Source organism: Oncorhynchus clarkii, unplaced genomic scaffold (assembly GCF_045791955.1).
Source record: "Oncorhynchus clarkii lewisi isolate Uvic-CL-2024 unplaced genomic scaffold, UVic_Ocla_1.0 unplaced_contig_8744_pilon_pilon, whole genome shotgun sequence".
In the NCBI taxonomy this organism is placed as follows: domain Eukaryota; kingdom Metazoa; phylum Chordata; class Actinopteri; order Salmoniformes; family Salmonidae; genus Oncorhynchus; species Oncorhynchus clarkii.
The window spans coordinates 207,501-225,000 of NW_027260955.1; the positions used below are offsets into that span (position 1 = coordinate 207,501).

General features: G+C 44.7%; 2 protein-coding genes and 1 long non-coding RNA gene across 3 annotated transcripts in view; all 3 read left to right on the forward strand.

Annotated features, from left to right (window-relative positions):
* The first annotated feature begins 2,838 nt into the window (after positions 1 to 2,838).
* Positions 2,839 to 12,855, forward strand: LOC139402534 (cell surface A33 antigen-like). Its single transcript, XM_071146532.1, has 7 exons — positions 2,839 to 2,982; positions 8,052 to 8,218; positions 8,788 to 9,001; positions 9,154 to 9,318; positions 9,488 to 9,604; positions 11,952 to 12,084; positions 12,162 to 12,855. Exons 1-7 carry the CDS (start codon positions 2,934 to 2,936, stop codon positions 12,664 to 12,666), a joined length of 1,350 nt encoding a protein of 449 aa, XP_071002633.1. The 5' UTR covers positions 2,839 to 2,933; the 3' UTR covers positions 12,667 to 12,855.
* Positions 12,856 to 13,332: 477 nt separating this feature from the next.
* Positions 13,333 to 14,024, forward strand: LOC139402535 (uncharacterized). Its single transcript, XR_011633260.1, has 2 exons — positions 13,333 to 13,646; positions 13,721 to 14,024. It is a non-coding gene; the product is annotated as an uncharacterized lncRNA (long non-coding RNA).
* Positions 14,025 to 17,216: 3,192 nt separating this feature from the next.
* LOC139402533 (immunoglobulin-like domain-containing receptor 2) overlaps positions 17,217 to 17,500 on the forward strand; it is a 36,831-nt gene continuing 36,547 nt past the window's right edge. The window contains exon 1 of the mRNA XM_071146531.1: positions 17,217 to 17,435. Coding sequence (XP_071002632.1) covers positions 17,321 to 17,435 — 115 coding nt within the window. The 5' untranslated portion in view covers positions 17,217 to 17,320. The remainder of the gene's footprint in view (positions 17,436 to 17,500) is intronic.

The window sequence follows — 17,500 nt, forward strand, 5'->3', positions numbered from 1 at the left end:
GCAATAGACAGAGAGACAGATGAACACTTGGAAAGCTATTATTCTGTCATTCATTGACTGTGTTCTTCATTGAGGAATCTAAAATGTCGTCCAAATGTCAGCCATCCTACATTCTGGAAGGCTCCTTCCTCTAAGCACTAGAACTAATGCTAGTAGTTTGAAAATGTAAGTCACAATTCAATTTTACCCCAATTATCCCCACAAATTTTCTAACCAGCCTTTCCAAATAGCTGCCACATGTTGATTAAATGTCAACTGTGTTGTCAATTCAGGAAGAACGTTCCTACACAAACGCTCAGCACTGAAGGAAGCTAATCAATGAAGACAAGATAACTGTGTTATCATTTATTTGTATTCCCCCCCCCACAGTGTTTTACCTTGGCTATTATTTCACATTGACAAAGGAGTTTCTATTCAATGTTGGCAAGCTAGCTGACTGATTAACTGACTGGCTGGCTGTGTGACTAACTGACTGGCGGGCTGGGTGGCTGACTGTCTGGCTGAGTGACTGTCTGGCTGAATGCAGAGGACTTCATTATCAAGCCAAGACATCAATGGCTACCATTTCTAGAATTGTGACTGAAGGACAAACATGAGTAATTACTCTGGTTTCCTAGAGTTAGGAGCCAAAAGACGGAGGCTGCCCCATGGTCAAAAGTGTGAGAAAGTGAGAAGAGGCAGGAGGAAGCGAGGTGGCAGGAGTAGATGTGATGCGGTGTGAGGAAACAGGGGGTGTGAGGAAACAGGAGGAGGTGTGAGGCAGGAGGTATGAAGAAGCATGAGGAGGAGGTATGAAGAGGTATGAGGAGGTGTGAGGAAACATGAAGAGGTATGAGGTGTGAGGAAACAGGAAGAGGTATGAGGTGTGAGGACACAGGTGTAAAGAGGTATGAAGAGGCAGGAGGAGGTGTGAGGAGGTATGAAGAGGTATGAAGAGGTGTGAGGAGGCAGGAGGTATGAAGAACTATGAGGTGTGAGGAGGCAGGAGGAGATATGAAGAAGTATGAGGAGGTGAGATGAGTTGTGTTAATCTTTAAATCAGTCTTAATATCAGCTCCTTATCCTCCTCTCAGCTCTGACTGACGATGGCTTTAGGAGGATACACACACACACACACCACACACACACAGCTGTTCCCTGATCTCTGATGACTCACCACCATTGGAGAGGGAAACAACGGTCTGCTATCACAATCACATAGGCCATGTCCCCAATGGCACCCTATTCACTAGGGCTCTAGTCAAAAGTAGTACACTATGTAGGAAATAGGATATAATTAGGGACGCAGGTATAATCTCAATCAACTCTGAAATTGCTCTGCGGTGGATTTAAGCCTTTCAGTCTCATGTTGTCATTAGAGCATGGTCGATATCAAGTCACATCTAGAATGTCCATCTCCAGATGAAAACATTGACAAACTGCAGAGACAACAGTAAACAGGGGGAGACAGATTCAGCTCTAGTTTATAACCTATGTATAGATGCACTGAGGGTGCTGCTATATAGGATAAGGTTCAGCCACATCTCTCTCGATCTCTCTCTCTCTCTCTCTCTCTCTCTTACTGTCTCTCTCTCACACACACACACACACACACACACACACACACACACACACACACACACACACACACACACACACACACACACACACACACACACACACACACACACACACACAGCTTGTATCCAGGTGATAGAGGATGAGCTCCTTCTGATTCAGGCCAGAACACCTCTACCTCACTACTAGAAACCCTCCGTGTGATCAGGCCAGAACACCTTTACCTCACTACTAGAAACCCTCCGTGTGATCAGGCCAGAACACACTACTAGAAACCCTCCGTGTGATCAGGCCAGAACACCTCTACCTCACTACTAGAAACCCTCCGTGTGATCAGGCCAGAACACCTCTACCTCACTACTAGAAACCCTCCGTGTGATCAGGCCAGAACACTTCTACCTCACTACTAGAAACCCTTTGTGTGATCAGGCCAGAACACCTCTACCTCACTACTAGAAACCCTCTGTGTGATCAGGCCAGAACACACTACTAGAAACCGATGCATGGAAAATGGCCCTCTATTCCTTTCACAGTGCATTACTTTGACCAGGGTCTATTGCTCTGGTCACTATAAAGAGAACACCTTGCCATAATGGGACAAGAATAATAACAGAGAGAGAGAGGGGGAACAAGAAAAGAAGGGTGTGTAGGTGTGTCTGTGTCAGTTTGGCAGGGGGGAGGAGGTTACCTGTATGTGAGGGACTCTGTGCTGTGGAGATGACACACCCCTTTTCAAACCAGTCTGACTAGATGTAACGCTTCCCCAATTCTGACACATACACCCTTCCTGTTCCTGACTGAAACCTGACCAGTCTTTCCCACACACACGCTCCTCCCTCACCTTTAAGCTTGAATAAGTAAATAAATATATATATATATATATAATCATAGTGAAGGTGTTTCTCTCTCAGGGATTCTGGCACCACTGGTGAAAATACCATCTGTCTCTACTGTCCTCTCTCAATTATGCACATTCAATCTACAGAAGAGAAGATAATCTATTTGCATTCAAAAATGCATTTGTTTCTTATGGCTGTTGGTCAGAGTTAGTCACTGCAAGTGCATACAAGTTTCTCTTGACAAAGTGTAGAGTTAATGTTGCAAAAGGTTAGTCTTGTGAGAGAAACAAAATAACATGGCATGTACCGACAAGATAAGAGGGCGGGCAGAGAATGCTACCTGCAAAATATCGACGTTCTGATTGGCAGATGACAACGTCACTCATTTTGAAGTCCTGTTCGCAGCCAGGAAAGCACTTAGCACAAGTTTTGATACTCAGCCTAGTGAGCCTTCTACCTGGCCAAGGTCTTGTCCGCGGTCCCTAGCCTACAAAAAACAACGCTGGTGACCGGAGAGGTCGTAACTGTAACTGATCGATGATGGCCTCGCAGAAAGGGACGTTTGCTGGCGTTTTGCTTTGTCTCGGTGAGTTTACTGATCTTATATCATTTCATAACTGTCTCTGTGTTATACAACAAGAGCCACACCCATGTGTTTTTTTTAGTCATGTATATGGTATCGGTGTGGCGTCGCCTCACGTGTTCAACTCATCTTGTTTTGTACAAATTGGTAGAACAGGATGCACTTAACGTATATCAAAAAGCAAAAAGTAAAAGAATGCAATACATTTAGTATTTACTGCCTGGCGTCCAGAGAGAAGAAACAGAGAGCAACATCATTTAAAAAACCTTGAGTCTGTTGATGCACCTGTGCGTCAATCTAAGTAACAGAATAAAACAATCCCCATCAGAATCCATCCATTTAAACTAGAGATATCAGTTTTCTTGCAATGAACGACCACTATGGAAAGGGGAGACTCTCACGAACACGATGGTATTCTCTGTTTTGGACTATTTATTTTACCTTTCATTTAACTAGGCAAGTCAGTTAAGAACAAATTATTATTTACAATGATGGCCTACCCTGACCAAACCCTACCCAAACCTGGACAACGCTGGACCAATTGTGAGTAGCCCTATGGGACTCCCCATCACAGCTGGTTGTGATACAGCCCGGGATCGAACCCGGGTCTGTAGTGACGCCTCTAGCACTGCGATGCAGTGCCTTAGACCGCCTGGACTAGTCTCAAGATAACCCATACAAACCAATGGAGGTAGTTTTGCTCCAACAAATATATTCACACAAAAAATCTACAATATAGAGATATTGCTTTCTTATCTCCTAGGTATAGGATGAGACACTTTAAAACCTTATTCCTTTATGATTCATTTTTTGACTGTCTTTTTTTGCCATTTATGAATACTATTCAATGCGTTTCTATGGGCTATAGTAGTAAAGGCCAAATTCAATATTTTATCAAATATATGTATTTTTGTTTTATTTTAGGGGTCCTAAACTTCTAAATCCAATAGCTAAATGATCCATGGTATGACCATATTAAAACAATTCCATATGTTAGTTTAGTACTCTAACCCTAGTAGCTAACCCTAACCCTAGTAGCTAACCCTAGTAGCTAACCCTAACCCTAGTAGCTAACCCTAACCCTAGTAGCTAACCCTAACAGCTAACCCTAATCCTAGTAGCTAACCCTAACCCTAGTAGCTAACCCTAACCCTAGTAGCTAACCCTAACCCTAGTAGCTAACCCTAGTAGCTAACCCGCACCCTAGTAGCTAACCCGCACCCTAGTAGCTAACCCTAGTAGCTAACCCTAACCCTAGTAGCTAACCCTAGTAGCTAACCCTAACCCTAGTAGCTAACCCGCACCCTAGTAGCTAACCCGCACCCTAGTAGCTAACCCTAGTAGCTAACCCTAGTAGCTAACCCTAACCCTAGTAGCTAACCCTAACCATTTGGTGTTAATGCCTTAACAATTTGGAGTTCATTCCTGAACTTAACCCTAACCTTAAATTCAGAGTTAATGCCTAAACTTAACCTTAAACACTTAGAAATGTGACATTTGAGAAACATGGATGAAGCTGTAATTCTGATGAGAGGGCTGATAGTTAGAGAGTGCTGGATGACACAGGCAGGAGAGGTGCCCAACCCTAAACACTTTGCATTCCCACTGGAGGACAACAGCCTCCATATGAATCCATGTGAAAACTAATGCTTTGTATTTTTCCAGTCATGTAAATCTTGCTATAGTATTTATATAATAGTGTACGTGTGTGGTTAGAATGTCCGCCCTGAGATTGGAAGATTGGGTGTTTGATATCTGGCTGTGTCGTCCTGAAGACTGTAATGGGAGCATTGAGGTGATTGGGGGTAAGGCCCTGCGATCCGCAAGTGTCCTGTCCAAGGGTTGTACTTGTGAAAACAGTTCTGTCTTGCACAAGCCAAGGTGCAAGGCTTCTCACTCCCTTACTGTCAGTGGGTGTAACCCGTCCTCTAGTTTCTAAAGCCCTGTCATAACGGAGGACTACATAATAAGCCTCTCGGTGCTATGACATTACCTGTGTGGGTTTATATTGCTGCAGTGTGAGGCTGTCCTCTGTACTCCAGCACACCCTTATCTAAGATGACTGCTAAAGAAGGTTGTGGTGAAACAAATGGGGAACTGAGAGCTGTCAGTGTAGCTAGCATGCTAACCTTATCTAGCTAGCTAATGTTATGTCATTGTTGCATTATTTTACACCTTATTCACCTTATTCAATAAGATGAACCGCTGGCTAGCCTGGTTCTGGAGCTGGATTTGTCAGAAGCATTTAGGGAAAACTTCACCCCAGATTGAAACCACTATCTTTGACTTTGTCATCTATTGTTCTCTCCAAAGTGTTGGCATCTTACATAAGAGACATGAGTTTTTCTACATTGTAATGAACATGGTGCAACCTTGTGTTGGCAGGCTTCGGCCGCAGTACAGCAAAGCCAAGTCGGCCCGTGCTTATGGTTCTCACAGGGGAAGTGAAGTGATAGGCTACAATGACTTCATGATGCACGTCTCAAATGACATGTAACGACAAAATGGATAAACCTGTTTCTTTAATTATCTTTTGCTGGTGCATGTTCAATGTAGCAATAAGGTACGAGGAGGTGTGTTATATGCCCAACTCCATGTTGTTTTCGTGCATGGACACAGCCCTTAGCCGTGGTATATTGGCCAAACACCACATACCCCCGATGTGCCTTATTGCTATTATAAGCTGGTTACAGTACCAACGTAATAAGAGAAGTAAAATGACATGTTTCAGCATTCAGGGCTGGAACCATCCAGTTTATAAAATAGGATAGACGCTTGTGGTTTCTAGCTGCACCAATCAGCAGTGAAGCGTGTCGTCGTGAAGCAACACTTCATGCAATTATAGCATTTATAAAATGGTCAGTTCCTATCTCTCACTATAATATATACTATTTTAATACTGATCATTTTCTGGAAAAAAATGAAAAGTGGAGGTGCAAAAACCTTAGTTCCTCCCTGTTTTAATTTGCTCCTTGGCTCAGGTGGCCAGGTGTATGCTACGGAGGAAAGCTGCTTGGCTCAGGTGGCCAGGTGTATGCTACGGAGAAAAGCTGCTTGGCTCAGGTGGCCAGGTGTATGTTACGGAGAAAAGCTGCATGGCTCAGGTGGCCAGGTGTATGCTACGGAGAAAAGCTGCTTGGCTCAGGTGGCCAGGTGTATGTTACGGAGAAAAGCTGCTTGGCTCAGGTGGCCAGGTGTATGTTACGGAGAAAAGCTGCTTGGCTCAGGTGGCCAGGTGTATGTTACGGAGAAAAGCTGCTTGGCTCAGGTGGCCAGGTGTATGTTACGGAGAAAAGCTGCTTGGCTCAGGTGGCCAGGTGTATGTTACGGAGAAAAGCTGCTTGGCTCAGGTGGCCAGGTGTATGCTACGGAGAAAAGCTGCATGGCTCAGGTGGCCAGGTGTATGTTATGGAGAAAAGCTGCTTGGCTCAGGTGGCCAGGTGTATGCTACGGAGGAAAGCTGCTTGGCTCAGGTGGCCAGGTGTATGTTACGGAGAAAAGCTGCTTGGCTCAGGTGGCCAGGTGTATGCTACGGAGAAAAGCTGCATGGCTCAGGTGGCCAGGTGTATGCTACGGAGGAAAGCTGCTTGGCTCAGGTGGCCAGGTGTATGTTACGGAGAAAAGCTGCTTGGCTCAGGTGGCCAGGTGTATGCTACGGAGGAAAGCTGCTTGGCTCAGGTGGCCAGGTGTATGCTACAGAGAAAAGCTGCTTGGCTCAGGTGGCCAGGTGTATGCTACGGAGGAAAGCTGCTTGGCTCAGGTGGCCAGGTGTATGTTACGGAGGAAAGCTGCTTGGCTCAGGTGGCCAGGTGTATGTTACGGAGAAAAGCTGCGTGGCTCAGGTGGCCAGGTGTATGCTACAGAGAAAAGCTGCTTGGCTCAGGTGGCCAGGTGTAGGCTACGGAGGAAAGCTGCTTGGCTCAGGTGGCCAGGTGTATGCTACGGAGGAAGAACTTTGCAGATGTTTCTGATTAATATACAATGCCATGCTGTTGGGTGGTTACATTGAAATAAAACCCAGCGCTGACAATAAATGTAGACTGGAAAGTATTAGCATGTTATGTCCTATTGGGGAAACGCAGCGCTGACAATAAATGTAGACTGGAAAGTATTAGCATGTTATGTCCTATTGGGGAAACACAGCGCTGACAATAAATGTAGACTGGAAAGTATTAGCATGTTATGTCCTATTGGGGAAACACAGCACTGACAATAAATGTAGACTGGAAAGTATTAGCATGTTATGTCCTATTGGGGAAACACAGCGCTGACAATAAATGTAGACTGGAAAGTATTAGCATGTTATGTCCTATTGGGGAAACACAGCGCTGACAATAAATGTAGACTGGAAAGTATTAGCATGTTATGTCCTATTGGGGAAACACAGCGCTGACAATAAATGTAGACTGGAAAGTATTAGCATGTTATGTCCTATTGGGGAAACACAGCGCTGACAATAAATGTAGACTGGAAAGTATTAGCATATTATGTCCTATTGGGGAAACACAGCGCTGACAATAAATGTAGACTGGAAAGTATTAGCATGTTATGTCCTATTGGGGAAACACAGCGCTGACAATAAATGTAGACTGGAAAGTATTAGCATGTTATGTCCTATTGGGGAAACACAGCGCTGACAATAAATGTAGACTGGAAAGTATTAGCATGTTATGTCCTATTGGGGGAAACACAGCGCTGACAATAAATGTAGACTGGAAAGTATTAGCATGTTATGTCCTATTGGGGAAACACAGCGCTGACACGGAAAATATCCAATGTCCCCACTTCGGATTTCCCACTTCAAGCTCAAATATATCATACTTTGAATAAAACAATGACTTCTTGAATTATTGTGCAACATCATGGGAATCGTCTTTCAGTTGAAAAAAATAATTCCGCTCTTGTGGTACTTTAAGGTTTCCTCTCCTTGAAGTTGGTGGCAGCTCATTTGCCATTAGTTTTAGTGTTACAAAGCACTTCATTTTAACAGTGTTCACCTCCTACAGCTCTATACGTCAGTGTCTGTAAAACCTGTCTTCCTGTTTCTTCCTGTCTGTCTCTCTCTGTCCCAGTCGTGTCCATGACTGTAGCTTTACAGGTGTCCATCCCTCAGCGGTTCTATGAGTTCGCCAGGGGAGACAACATCACTATACCATGCAGCTTCAAACCCAAGAACCCAATCAACAATCTGGTCGTCATATCCTGGTTGGCTGAAGCAGACAAACCCGGAGAGCCAGAGGTAATAAACCAACCAGAAATCACTCTGATCAGCTCTTTTACATTCAGTGGGTTTAAACTATTGATCCCCTTGATAAAGATCAGCAATGATTGGGACATTTTTATACTACAGTTGTGCAGAGAAAGTGATTTGACTTAACAAGTAATTCATTCCCCCAACAAGTTAGGGGTCAAAATTAACACCCTTAAATATTGTTATAAATACAGTAGTTTTTGGGTCCCATATTCCGTACGGACATAATGACTACATCTAGTTTGTTGGATGCATTTGCAGTTAGTTTTTCAGATTATTTTGTGCCCAATCGAAATGAATGGTAAATAATGTATCGTGTCATTTTGGAGTCACTTTTATTGTAAAATAAGAATAGAAAATGTTTCTGAACAAATCTACATTAACGTGGATGCTTCCATGGTTACGGATAATTCTGCATGAATGGTGAATAATGATGAGTGAGGAAGTTAGAGGATCAAAGATCCTACCCCCAAGACAGCCTAAACTCTCACCATTACCAATAACAGGGGAGGTTAGCATTGGTGCTTCCATGTTGTTGTTGACATTGTTGTTTCCAGGTGTCCGTCCTTACCTCCTACTCTACTGGTGACCTGGACATCAGTGACAGGTATGAAGGAAGAGCTTCCCTGGAGCAGGACATAGCTAAAGGAGTAGCCAACCTGAAGCTCTCCTCCATCGGTCTCCAGGACAACCGACTATTCGAGTGTCGGGTCGCCATCCCCAAGGATGACAAGGGTCAGCTGGCTGACACCACCCGTCTGGTGGTCCTGGGTAAAAAACAACAATGACTCCCGTAGAATATTACATAATAAACCGTAGAATTTAGCTTCGTTTCCGCTTTATTCCATAATAAACCTTAGAAATCCGTAAAGTGTCGATGATTACTGTTTAACTTAACGTTGCAAAACATATTGTGTCCACAGTGGCTCCCTCTGTGCCTGTCTGTAAGGTCGATGGGAAGGCAGAGTACTTCCAGAACATCAGTCTCACCTGTCAGTCTGAAGAGGGCTCTCCTCTTCCTACCTACAAGTGGCAGGGCTACGACGTCAGAAACATGCCCCGAGCACCTGCACCCAGGACAACAGACAGTATGTAGTGTCTGTGTGTGCTTGTTAATCTTCACTTGATATGACCTTGACTATGACCTTGACTATGACCTTGACTATGACCTTGACTATGACCTTGACTATGACCTTGACTATGACCTTGAATATGACCTTGACTCCTGACCTAACAGGTTGTCTCCGTCTCTTCCAGAGGATGGTGTCCTGTCTCTCTTCAACCTCACCATGGAATCCTCAGGATACTACGTCTGTACCTCCACTAATAAGATCCGCAGTGCCACATGCAACCTGACGCTGTCCGTCATGCCACGTGAGTGCACAATACGAGACTGCTGAGCTAAAGCTTAGGCATTATCTCTGGGAGCTAACACAAATGTTCAGATCTGAGGCAATGTAACCATCACATGAGGATGGTCCTGTAACAGGATACTCATCCTCTCATGCTACACCTCTTCTCTCATGCTCCTCCTCTCATGCTCCTCCTCGCCTCTCCGACCCGACTCTCCTCCTCACCTCGCTCCTCTTCACCTCGCATCTCCTCTCCACTTCTCGCCACCTCCTCCTCGCCTTGCCTCCTCCTCGCCTCTCCTCCTCCTCGCCTCTCCTCCTCCTCGCCCTTCCTCCTCCTCGCCCTTCCTCCTCCTCGCCCTTCCTTCTCCTCGCCCTTCCTTCTCCTCGCCCTTCCTCCTCCTCGCCCTTCCTCCTCCTCGCCCTTCCTCCTCTCCACTTCGCCTCTCCACTTCGCCTCTCCACTTCGCCTCTCCACTTCGCCTCTCCACTTCGCCTCTCCACTTCGCCTCTCCACTTCGCCTCTCCACTTCGCCTCTCCACTTCGCCTCTCCTCTCCACTTCGCCTCTCCACTTCGCCTCTCCTCTCCACTTCGCCTCTCCTCTCCACTTCGCCTCTCCTCTCCACTTCGCCTCTCCTCTCCACTTCGCCTCTCCTCTCCACTTCGCCTCTCCTCTCCACTTCGCCTCTCCTCTCCACTTCGCCTCTCCTCTCCACTTCGCCTCTCCTCTCCACTTCGCCTCTCCTCTCATGCTCGCCTCTCCTCTTCTCACCAACTCTCCTCACCTCATATCACCTCTTCTCTTCTCCTTCTCACCTCTCCTTCTCACCTCTCTCCTTCTCACCTCTCTCCTTCTCACCTCTCTCCTTCTCACCTCTCTCCTTCTCACCTCTCTCCTTCTCACCTCTCTCCTTCTCACCTCTCTCCTTCTCACCTCTCTCCTTCTCACCTCTCTCCTTCTCACCTCTCTCCTTCTCACCTCTCCTCTTCTCACCTCTTCTCTTCTCCTTCTCCCCTCTCCTTCTCACCTCTCCTCACCTCTCCTCTCCTCTCCTCTCCTCACCTCTCCTCTCCTCTCCTCTCCTCACCTCTCCTCTTCTCACCTCTTTTCCTCTCCTCACCTCTCCTCTCCTCTCCTCACCTTTCCTCTTCTCACCTCTCCTCTCCTCACCTCTCCTCCTCTCCTCACCTCTCCTCTTCTCACCTCTTTTCCTCTCCTCACCTCTCCTCTTCTCACCTCTTTTCCTCTACTCACCTCTTTTCCTCTCCTCTCCTCTCCTCCTCTCCTCACCTCTCCTCTACTCACCTCTTTTCCTCTCCTCACCTCTCCTCTCCTCTCCTCTACTCACCTCTCCTCACCTCTCCTCTACTCACCTCTTTTCCTCTCCTCACCTCTCCTCTCCTCTCCTCACCTCTCCTCTTCTCACCTCTTTTCCTCTCCTCTCCTCTCCTCTCCTCTCCTCTCCTCTCCTCCTCTCCTCACCTCTCCTCTTCTCACCTCTTTTCCTCTACTCACCTCTTTTCCTCTCCTCACCTCTCCTCTCCTCTCCTCCTCTCCTCACCTCTCCTCTACTCACCTCTTTTCCTCTCCTCACCTCTCCTCCTCTCCTCTACTCACCTCTTTTCCTCTCCTCACCTCTCCTCTTCTCACCTCTTTTCCTCTACTCACCTCTTTTCCTCTCCTCTCCTCTCCTCACCTCTCCTCTCCTCTCCTCACCTCTCCTCTTCTCACCTCTTTTCCTCTCCTCACCTCTCCTCTCCTCACCTCTCCTCTTCTCACCTCTTTTCCTCTCCTCACCTCTTTTCCTCTCCTCTCCTCTCCTCACCTCTCCTCCTCTCCTCACCTCTCCTCTACTCACCTCTTTTCCTCTCCTCACCTCTCCTCTTCTCACCTCTTTTCCTCTCCTCACCTCTCCTCACCTCTCCTCACCTCTCCTCACCTCTCCTCACCTCTCCTCACCTCTCCTCTCCTCTCCTCACCTCTCCTCTACTCACCTCTTTTCCTCTCCTCACCTCTCCTCACCTCTCCTCTCCTCTTTTCCTCTCCTCTCCTCTCCTCTCCTCTCCTCTCCTCTCCTCTCCTCTCCTCTCCTCTCCTCTCCTCTCCTCTCCTCTCCTCTCCTCTCCTCCTCTCCTCACCTCTCCTCCTCTCCTCACCTCTCCTCCTCTCCTCACCTCTCCTCTCCTCACCTCTCCTCTCCTCTTTTCCTCTCCTCTCCTCTCCTCTTTTCCTCTCCTCTCCTCACCTCTCCTCTCCTCACCTCTTTTCCTCTTCTCACCTCTCCTCTTCCATTTCTCATCCATCTTCCTCACCTCACCTCTCCTCCTCATCTCACCTCACCTCTTCACCACCTCTCTCTCCTGTAGCGTCTATGGCCCTGGGTTCAACAGCGGGTATCATTGGCGGCGTTGTGGTTGGTGTTCTGGTGCTGCTCATCATCCTCATCTACTGCTGCTGCTGCAGGAAGAAGAAGGACAAAGCAGAGGAGTACGCTATGGGGTATGTATGGTCTGTCACACACACACACACCATGAGAACTGAGATGGTGAGTCTCCTGTCCACTGATATGTCCTCAGGGTTCCAGAGGGGGAGGAGTTCCACGACGACAAACCCGTGGTGAACGGCGAGGTTCGCCAGACGCGCAGCAAGGAAGGCGACGATGAAGACCACCCACCCAAGATCGTGGACCGCCGCGACCAGTACAAGGAACGCAGCGAGAAGGACTACGATGACCGCCGCAGCGACTACGATGACCGCCTACCCAAGATCGTGGACCGTCGCGACCAGTACAAGGAACGCAGTGAGAAGGACTACGATGACCGCCGCAGCGACTACGATGACCGCCGCAGCGACTACGATGACCGCCGCAGCGACTACGATGACCGCCGCGAGCGCCACGATGACCGCAGGGACCAGGACGACCGCTACTCTGACCGCCGTGACCGGTACGACCGCGATCGTGTTTACGATGAACGCAGTGACGGCGGACGGTACAGTGATCGTTATGATGAGCCCTACGATGATCGTGACAGACCTCCCAGTGTACCGGCCAATAAACCTGCTAAGCCTTTGTTACTGTAATTGAATTATGCCATTGTGTTTTCCCTTCTATTGAACTCATATTGTTAATCAGATATATTAAAACAGAGTATAAGTTTACTTAGTTACAGTTCCATTTAAAATCATTTGTTCAGTCATTTAATCATCATTTTACCAACAGCCTTCTAAAAATAGAATAGATTAGAACCACTTAATGTTTCCCACAACTTGTGTTTGGAATGGTTGAAAATAGAAATAATATTATAAACATAGTAGCTGCTGTAGGTCAGGCTTGACAAAGGGCCTAGCTGCCAGGCTGAACTCGGTCACATCAATAACAGGACGACAGTAACACAACGAAGTACAGCCTGTAGGTCAGGCTTGACAAAGGGCCTAGCTACCAGGCTGAACTCGGTCACATCAATAACAGGACGACAGTAACACAACGAAGTGAAGCCTGTAGATCAGGGATCATCAAATAGATTCAGCCACCGGATGGTGTTTTTCCTTCAGCAGAAGTTCAGGGGACCGGAACATAATTATAAATCATTTGTAGACGGCAAATTGACTGCAAGAAACCGAAACGGATGTAATATTTGACAAATATATAATAATTTAGAACCTTGCTTACATTTGTAAACCCTCACATATATATCGCTCTTATGTGTGGGAATACTTGAACTAAATGAAAGTCACTTGGAGCTGATTTCCTGGTGTTTGTACAGTATTTTATGTTCAACAATAGCAATTCTACAAAAAAATAAAATAAAATAAAAAATGATATATAATTTTCTTTATTTTTTATGTTTTTATATATATATATATATATATATAATTATATAATTTCTGGGTTGAGAAAAGTTGGGGGGGCCAAATAAAAGGGTCTGTCAGTTGGGGAGCCCTGCTAGACACCATGCCGACTAGAGGTGGAGCGTATCACTGTTATCTATGTAAAGGAACCCTGCTAGACACCATGCCGACTAGAGGTGGAGCAGCGTTGTATCACTGTTATCTATGTAAAGGTCATCAATGTGGAGTATCACTGTGATCTATGTAAAGGCCTTCAATGTGGAGTATCACTGTTATCTATGTAAAGGAACCCTGCTAGACACCATGCCGACTAGAGGTGGAGCAGCGTTGTATCACTGTTATCTATGTAAAGGCCTTCAATGTGGAGTATCACTGTTATCTATGTAAAGGCCTTCAATGTGGAGTATCACTGTTATCTATGTAAAGGTCTTCAATGTGGAGTATCACTGTTATCTATGCAAAGGTCTTCAATGTGGAGTACAGCCTATGATTGAAGGGCGGCCTCAATTCAGTTCAGTAGTCAGGAAGCGAATTGGAATGCTGATTCAAAGATTTGAAAAGTGCCATCTAGTATTTTCAATGAGGATTTTTTTTAAAATGTTTTATTCTTGAATCTGAATTTAAATTTGCTTTCTGTTACAAGCTGCCATTGTCTGAATAAGACTGTGTATGAATTCTCAGTGCAGCTTATTGGCTAATGCATTTTCCCTCCTGCCTTATTGTCTACTGTTGGTGTGACAGATAATGCATTTACCCTCCTGCCTTATTGTCTACTGTTGGTGTGACAGATAATGCATTTACCCTCCTGCCTTATTGTCTACTGTTGGTGTGACTGAAGAGCTTTCCACGTCAGTCTCAGGTCTTGGCTGTTTGAGAACCACAAGCTTTTTGGTGACGGTCTGTTTGTTTTTATCAACTGTAGATTGATAATACCCTCTAATATCAACTGTAGATTGATAATACCCTCTAATATCAACTGTAGATTGATAATACCCTCTAATATCAACTGTAGATTGATAATACCCTCTAATATCAACTGTAGATTGATAATACCCTCTGATAATACCCTCTAATATCAACTGTAGATTGATAATACCCTCTAATATCAACTGTAGATTGATAATACCCTCTAATATCAAATGTTGGAGTTACATTTAATATCAACTGTAGATTGATAATACCCTCTAATAAATTAAGTTAACATTTTTAATAGTTGTTTTCATGACTTAGAAGTGTTGTGTTTTGTACATTTATTTAGCGTCATGATGCTTGTTAATGCAGTGGAGTGTCAGGTGTCTCAGGTGAGTCTTCATTAACATATTCAAACCATGACTTGTTTTTGGAGTGAGTGAGTCAATCAGGCCTTTTGAAAGAGAACCTAGAGACCCATTTTCAGAACAGAGAAACTAGTTTCACTCTGTGGCATGTGCCTAGTCGTTTCACTTCCTCATTATAGCCCGAGGCCAGACAACAGACTCACTTAACTAGAAGTGGCTTCGTTGGGTTCAGACCTATTAAATGGGTCTGTCTGAGTGAGGAGTTTTTATCTAAGGAAGGGAAGATAATCATGCCTTTAATCTTCGACAAAAATGTCTAACCTTTGTTTTGTTTTTATGCTTTTGAAATGTACAGGGACAATTTAACTCGTTAAAACATCAAATGTTTGACGTTTTGGTTAGATGTGATGGTACAATTTATAAACTGTAAATAAAATGGATCATGTTCCTAATCTGTGTACAAATGTTTTCATTGGGTTTACAGTGAATTTATATTAAAGCCAAATGTATCTATAAAAAAGGCCACAATGTGTGAGTTTTGTCTGCACTGAAACCACAATGTTTCTCCTCTCTCTGGAGAAATGAATGTACAGAACGTGAAGAAACGACAGAGGGCAGCAATGCCCCCTTGACTAATTTGTCTTTGTTGTGGGACTGTTCACTATCGCCTAGTTTCGATAAGCCAGCTGTGGTACCGTTGATTCGTTTATGAAAGTGGTGGAAGGAATGACTCATTGTTGAATTCCCAATGTGTTTATCACTGTGCTTTCAACCATCTAAAAGCACAACAACATTTCAATGGGAAGACAATGTCTGGTTGTTGGTATAGTTATCACTGTGCTTTCAACCATTTTAAAAGCACAACACAGTTCAAATGGGAAGACGATGTTCTATGTATTTTTATACAATTTAATTTGATCACTGCGCTTCATCTAATAACACAACCGACAGACCTGGATTACAGTTGAGATCACATCAAAAGCACATAATGCAAGTGATCAATGCTGTTTGAGATTCTGCACAGATTATTACAGCAATTGTGAAGATCTCTACAAAAGATCTCCTGTGTCCTTTGCATGCTATCTACAATCAGGCTACGGGCTTGTTCAGTCCCTAGCCTATGAAGAAGTACTCTGGGGACTGGATTACATTTAAACAACGTTGATTCAACCAGTTTGTGTCCAGTCCCTAGCCTATGAAGAACTACTCTGGTGACTGGATTACATTTAAACAACGTTGATTCAACCAGTTTGTGTCCAGTGGGCTCCCTTTATTCTCCATTCGCTGTCTTTCCCCATCGTCTAAGAGGCGTTGTTCAATGAAAATATAATATTCAATTGATTTCTAATAAATCACAATTTCATATCCACCACACTAAGATACTAGGTGTCGTTCTTGAATGTAGGTGTCATTTGGGCATTTTGGAAAAATGTAGCTGTATTTTTCTAGATGTTTTTTATTTAAATGTATTTGGATACATCTATTCTAAATCAATTAATGGAGCTTAATGTCTTTTCATAGTTTTTACCAGTATGATGACATTGTTCCACCTGTAGGAGCATCAACACCAATGATGTAAACAACAATGAGACATTTTAGGTAAATTATGATTTTCTGAAATGGAGGCCACAAATGCTGAAATCTATAGTCATCAATCCTTTAAAAAATTATTTACTGAAGTGATATGATTAGTGAAATGATTAGTGATATTAGTGATATGATTAAGCTCACAATGTTACTTAGTGTCATTCAAATTGACCAACACCAAGTAACACTGGATTCAGACACAACACATGATCAATGGAATCCTCAAATCTATGACATAATAAAAGGAGGTGTTTAGCTCATCTTTTCATTAATGTAGACTCCTCCCCTGATAATATAGACCACTCCCCGATAACAGACTCCTCCCCTGATAATATAGACCCCTCCCCCGGTAACAGACTCCTCCCCAGATAATATAGACCCCTCCCCCGATAATATAGACCCCTCCCCCGATAACAGACTCCTCCCCTGATAACAGTTTTCCACTGGAGCTCAAGGTCCTTGTATATCTTTGTAATCAGTGATTTTCAAGGCGCTAACACCAATGACATAAAATTGAGGGACACACATTATACTAGTAATAATATCGTTTGTTTTTATTGATGTAGGCAATATATTACATAATTTTGTTTCAATGTCTAGCATTCAAATCGCCCAAAACATGTCACTACACCGCTACACATCACCAGTAGGACAAGCCAACCTGCTATCCCCCAGTAGTTTCTACAATGCATACGAAAATGTGTTTTGTAGTATAAATGACTTATATATGTTTTCTTATTAAATAACTGTAAAAAAAAAAGACAAATGTATTACTTGTCATGTTGTTCTCATTTTAAAATGCTTTTACATGCCCCCCCCCCCCCCCCCCCCCCCCCCCCCCCCCCCTTGTCCTCAAGAGGACCAAACCGCGCTTGCACCACCCATTTCTCAAACGGTACAGTCCCGTTATACTCGGGAAGAGCCAGGACCTGTACAGTCCCGTTATACTCGGTCAGAGCTAGGAGCGTTACAATCCCGTTATACTCGGGTAGAGCGAGGCGCTCCGAATAGCGGTTTGAGGAATGAGGCGGAAAAGGCGAGGAGAACATGTACACAGGACTTCTCTAAACGAAAATGCTTTGATATGGAAGATGTGTTTGTTGCTGAGATGGTGGATTCCTGTACTATTCCTGACAGGTAGGTGATGAAGATGTATATAACTTTTACTGACTAACGAGCCAACCTAGCAGTGTAACAGGTTA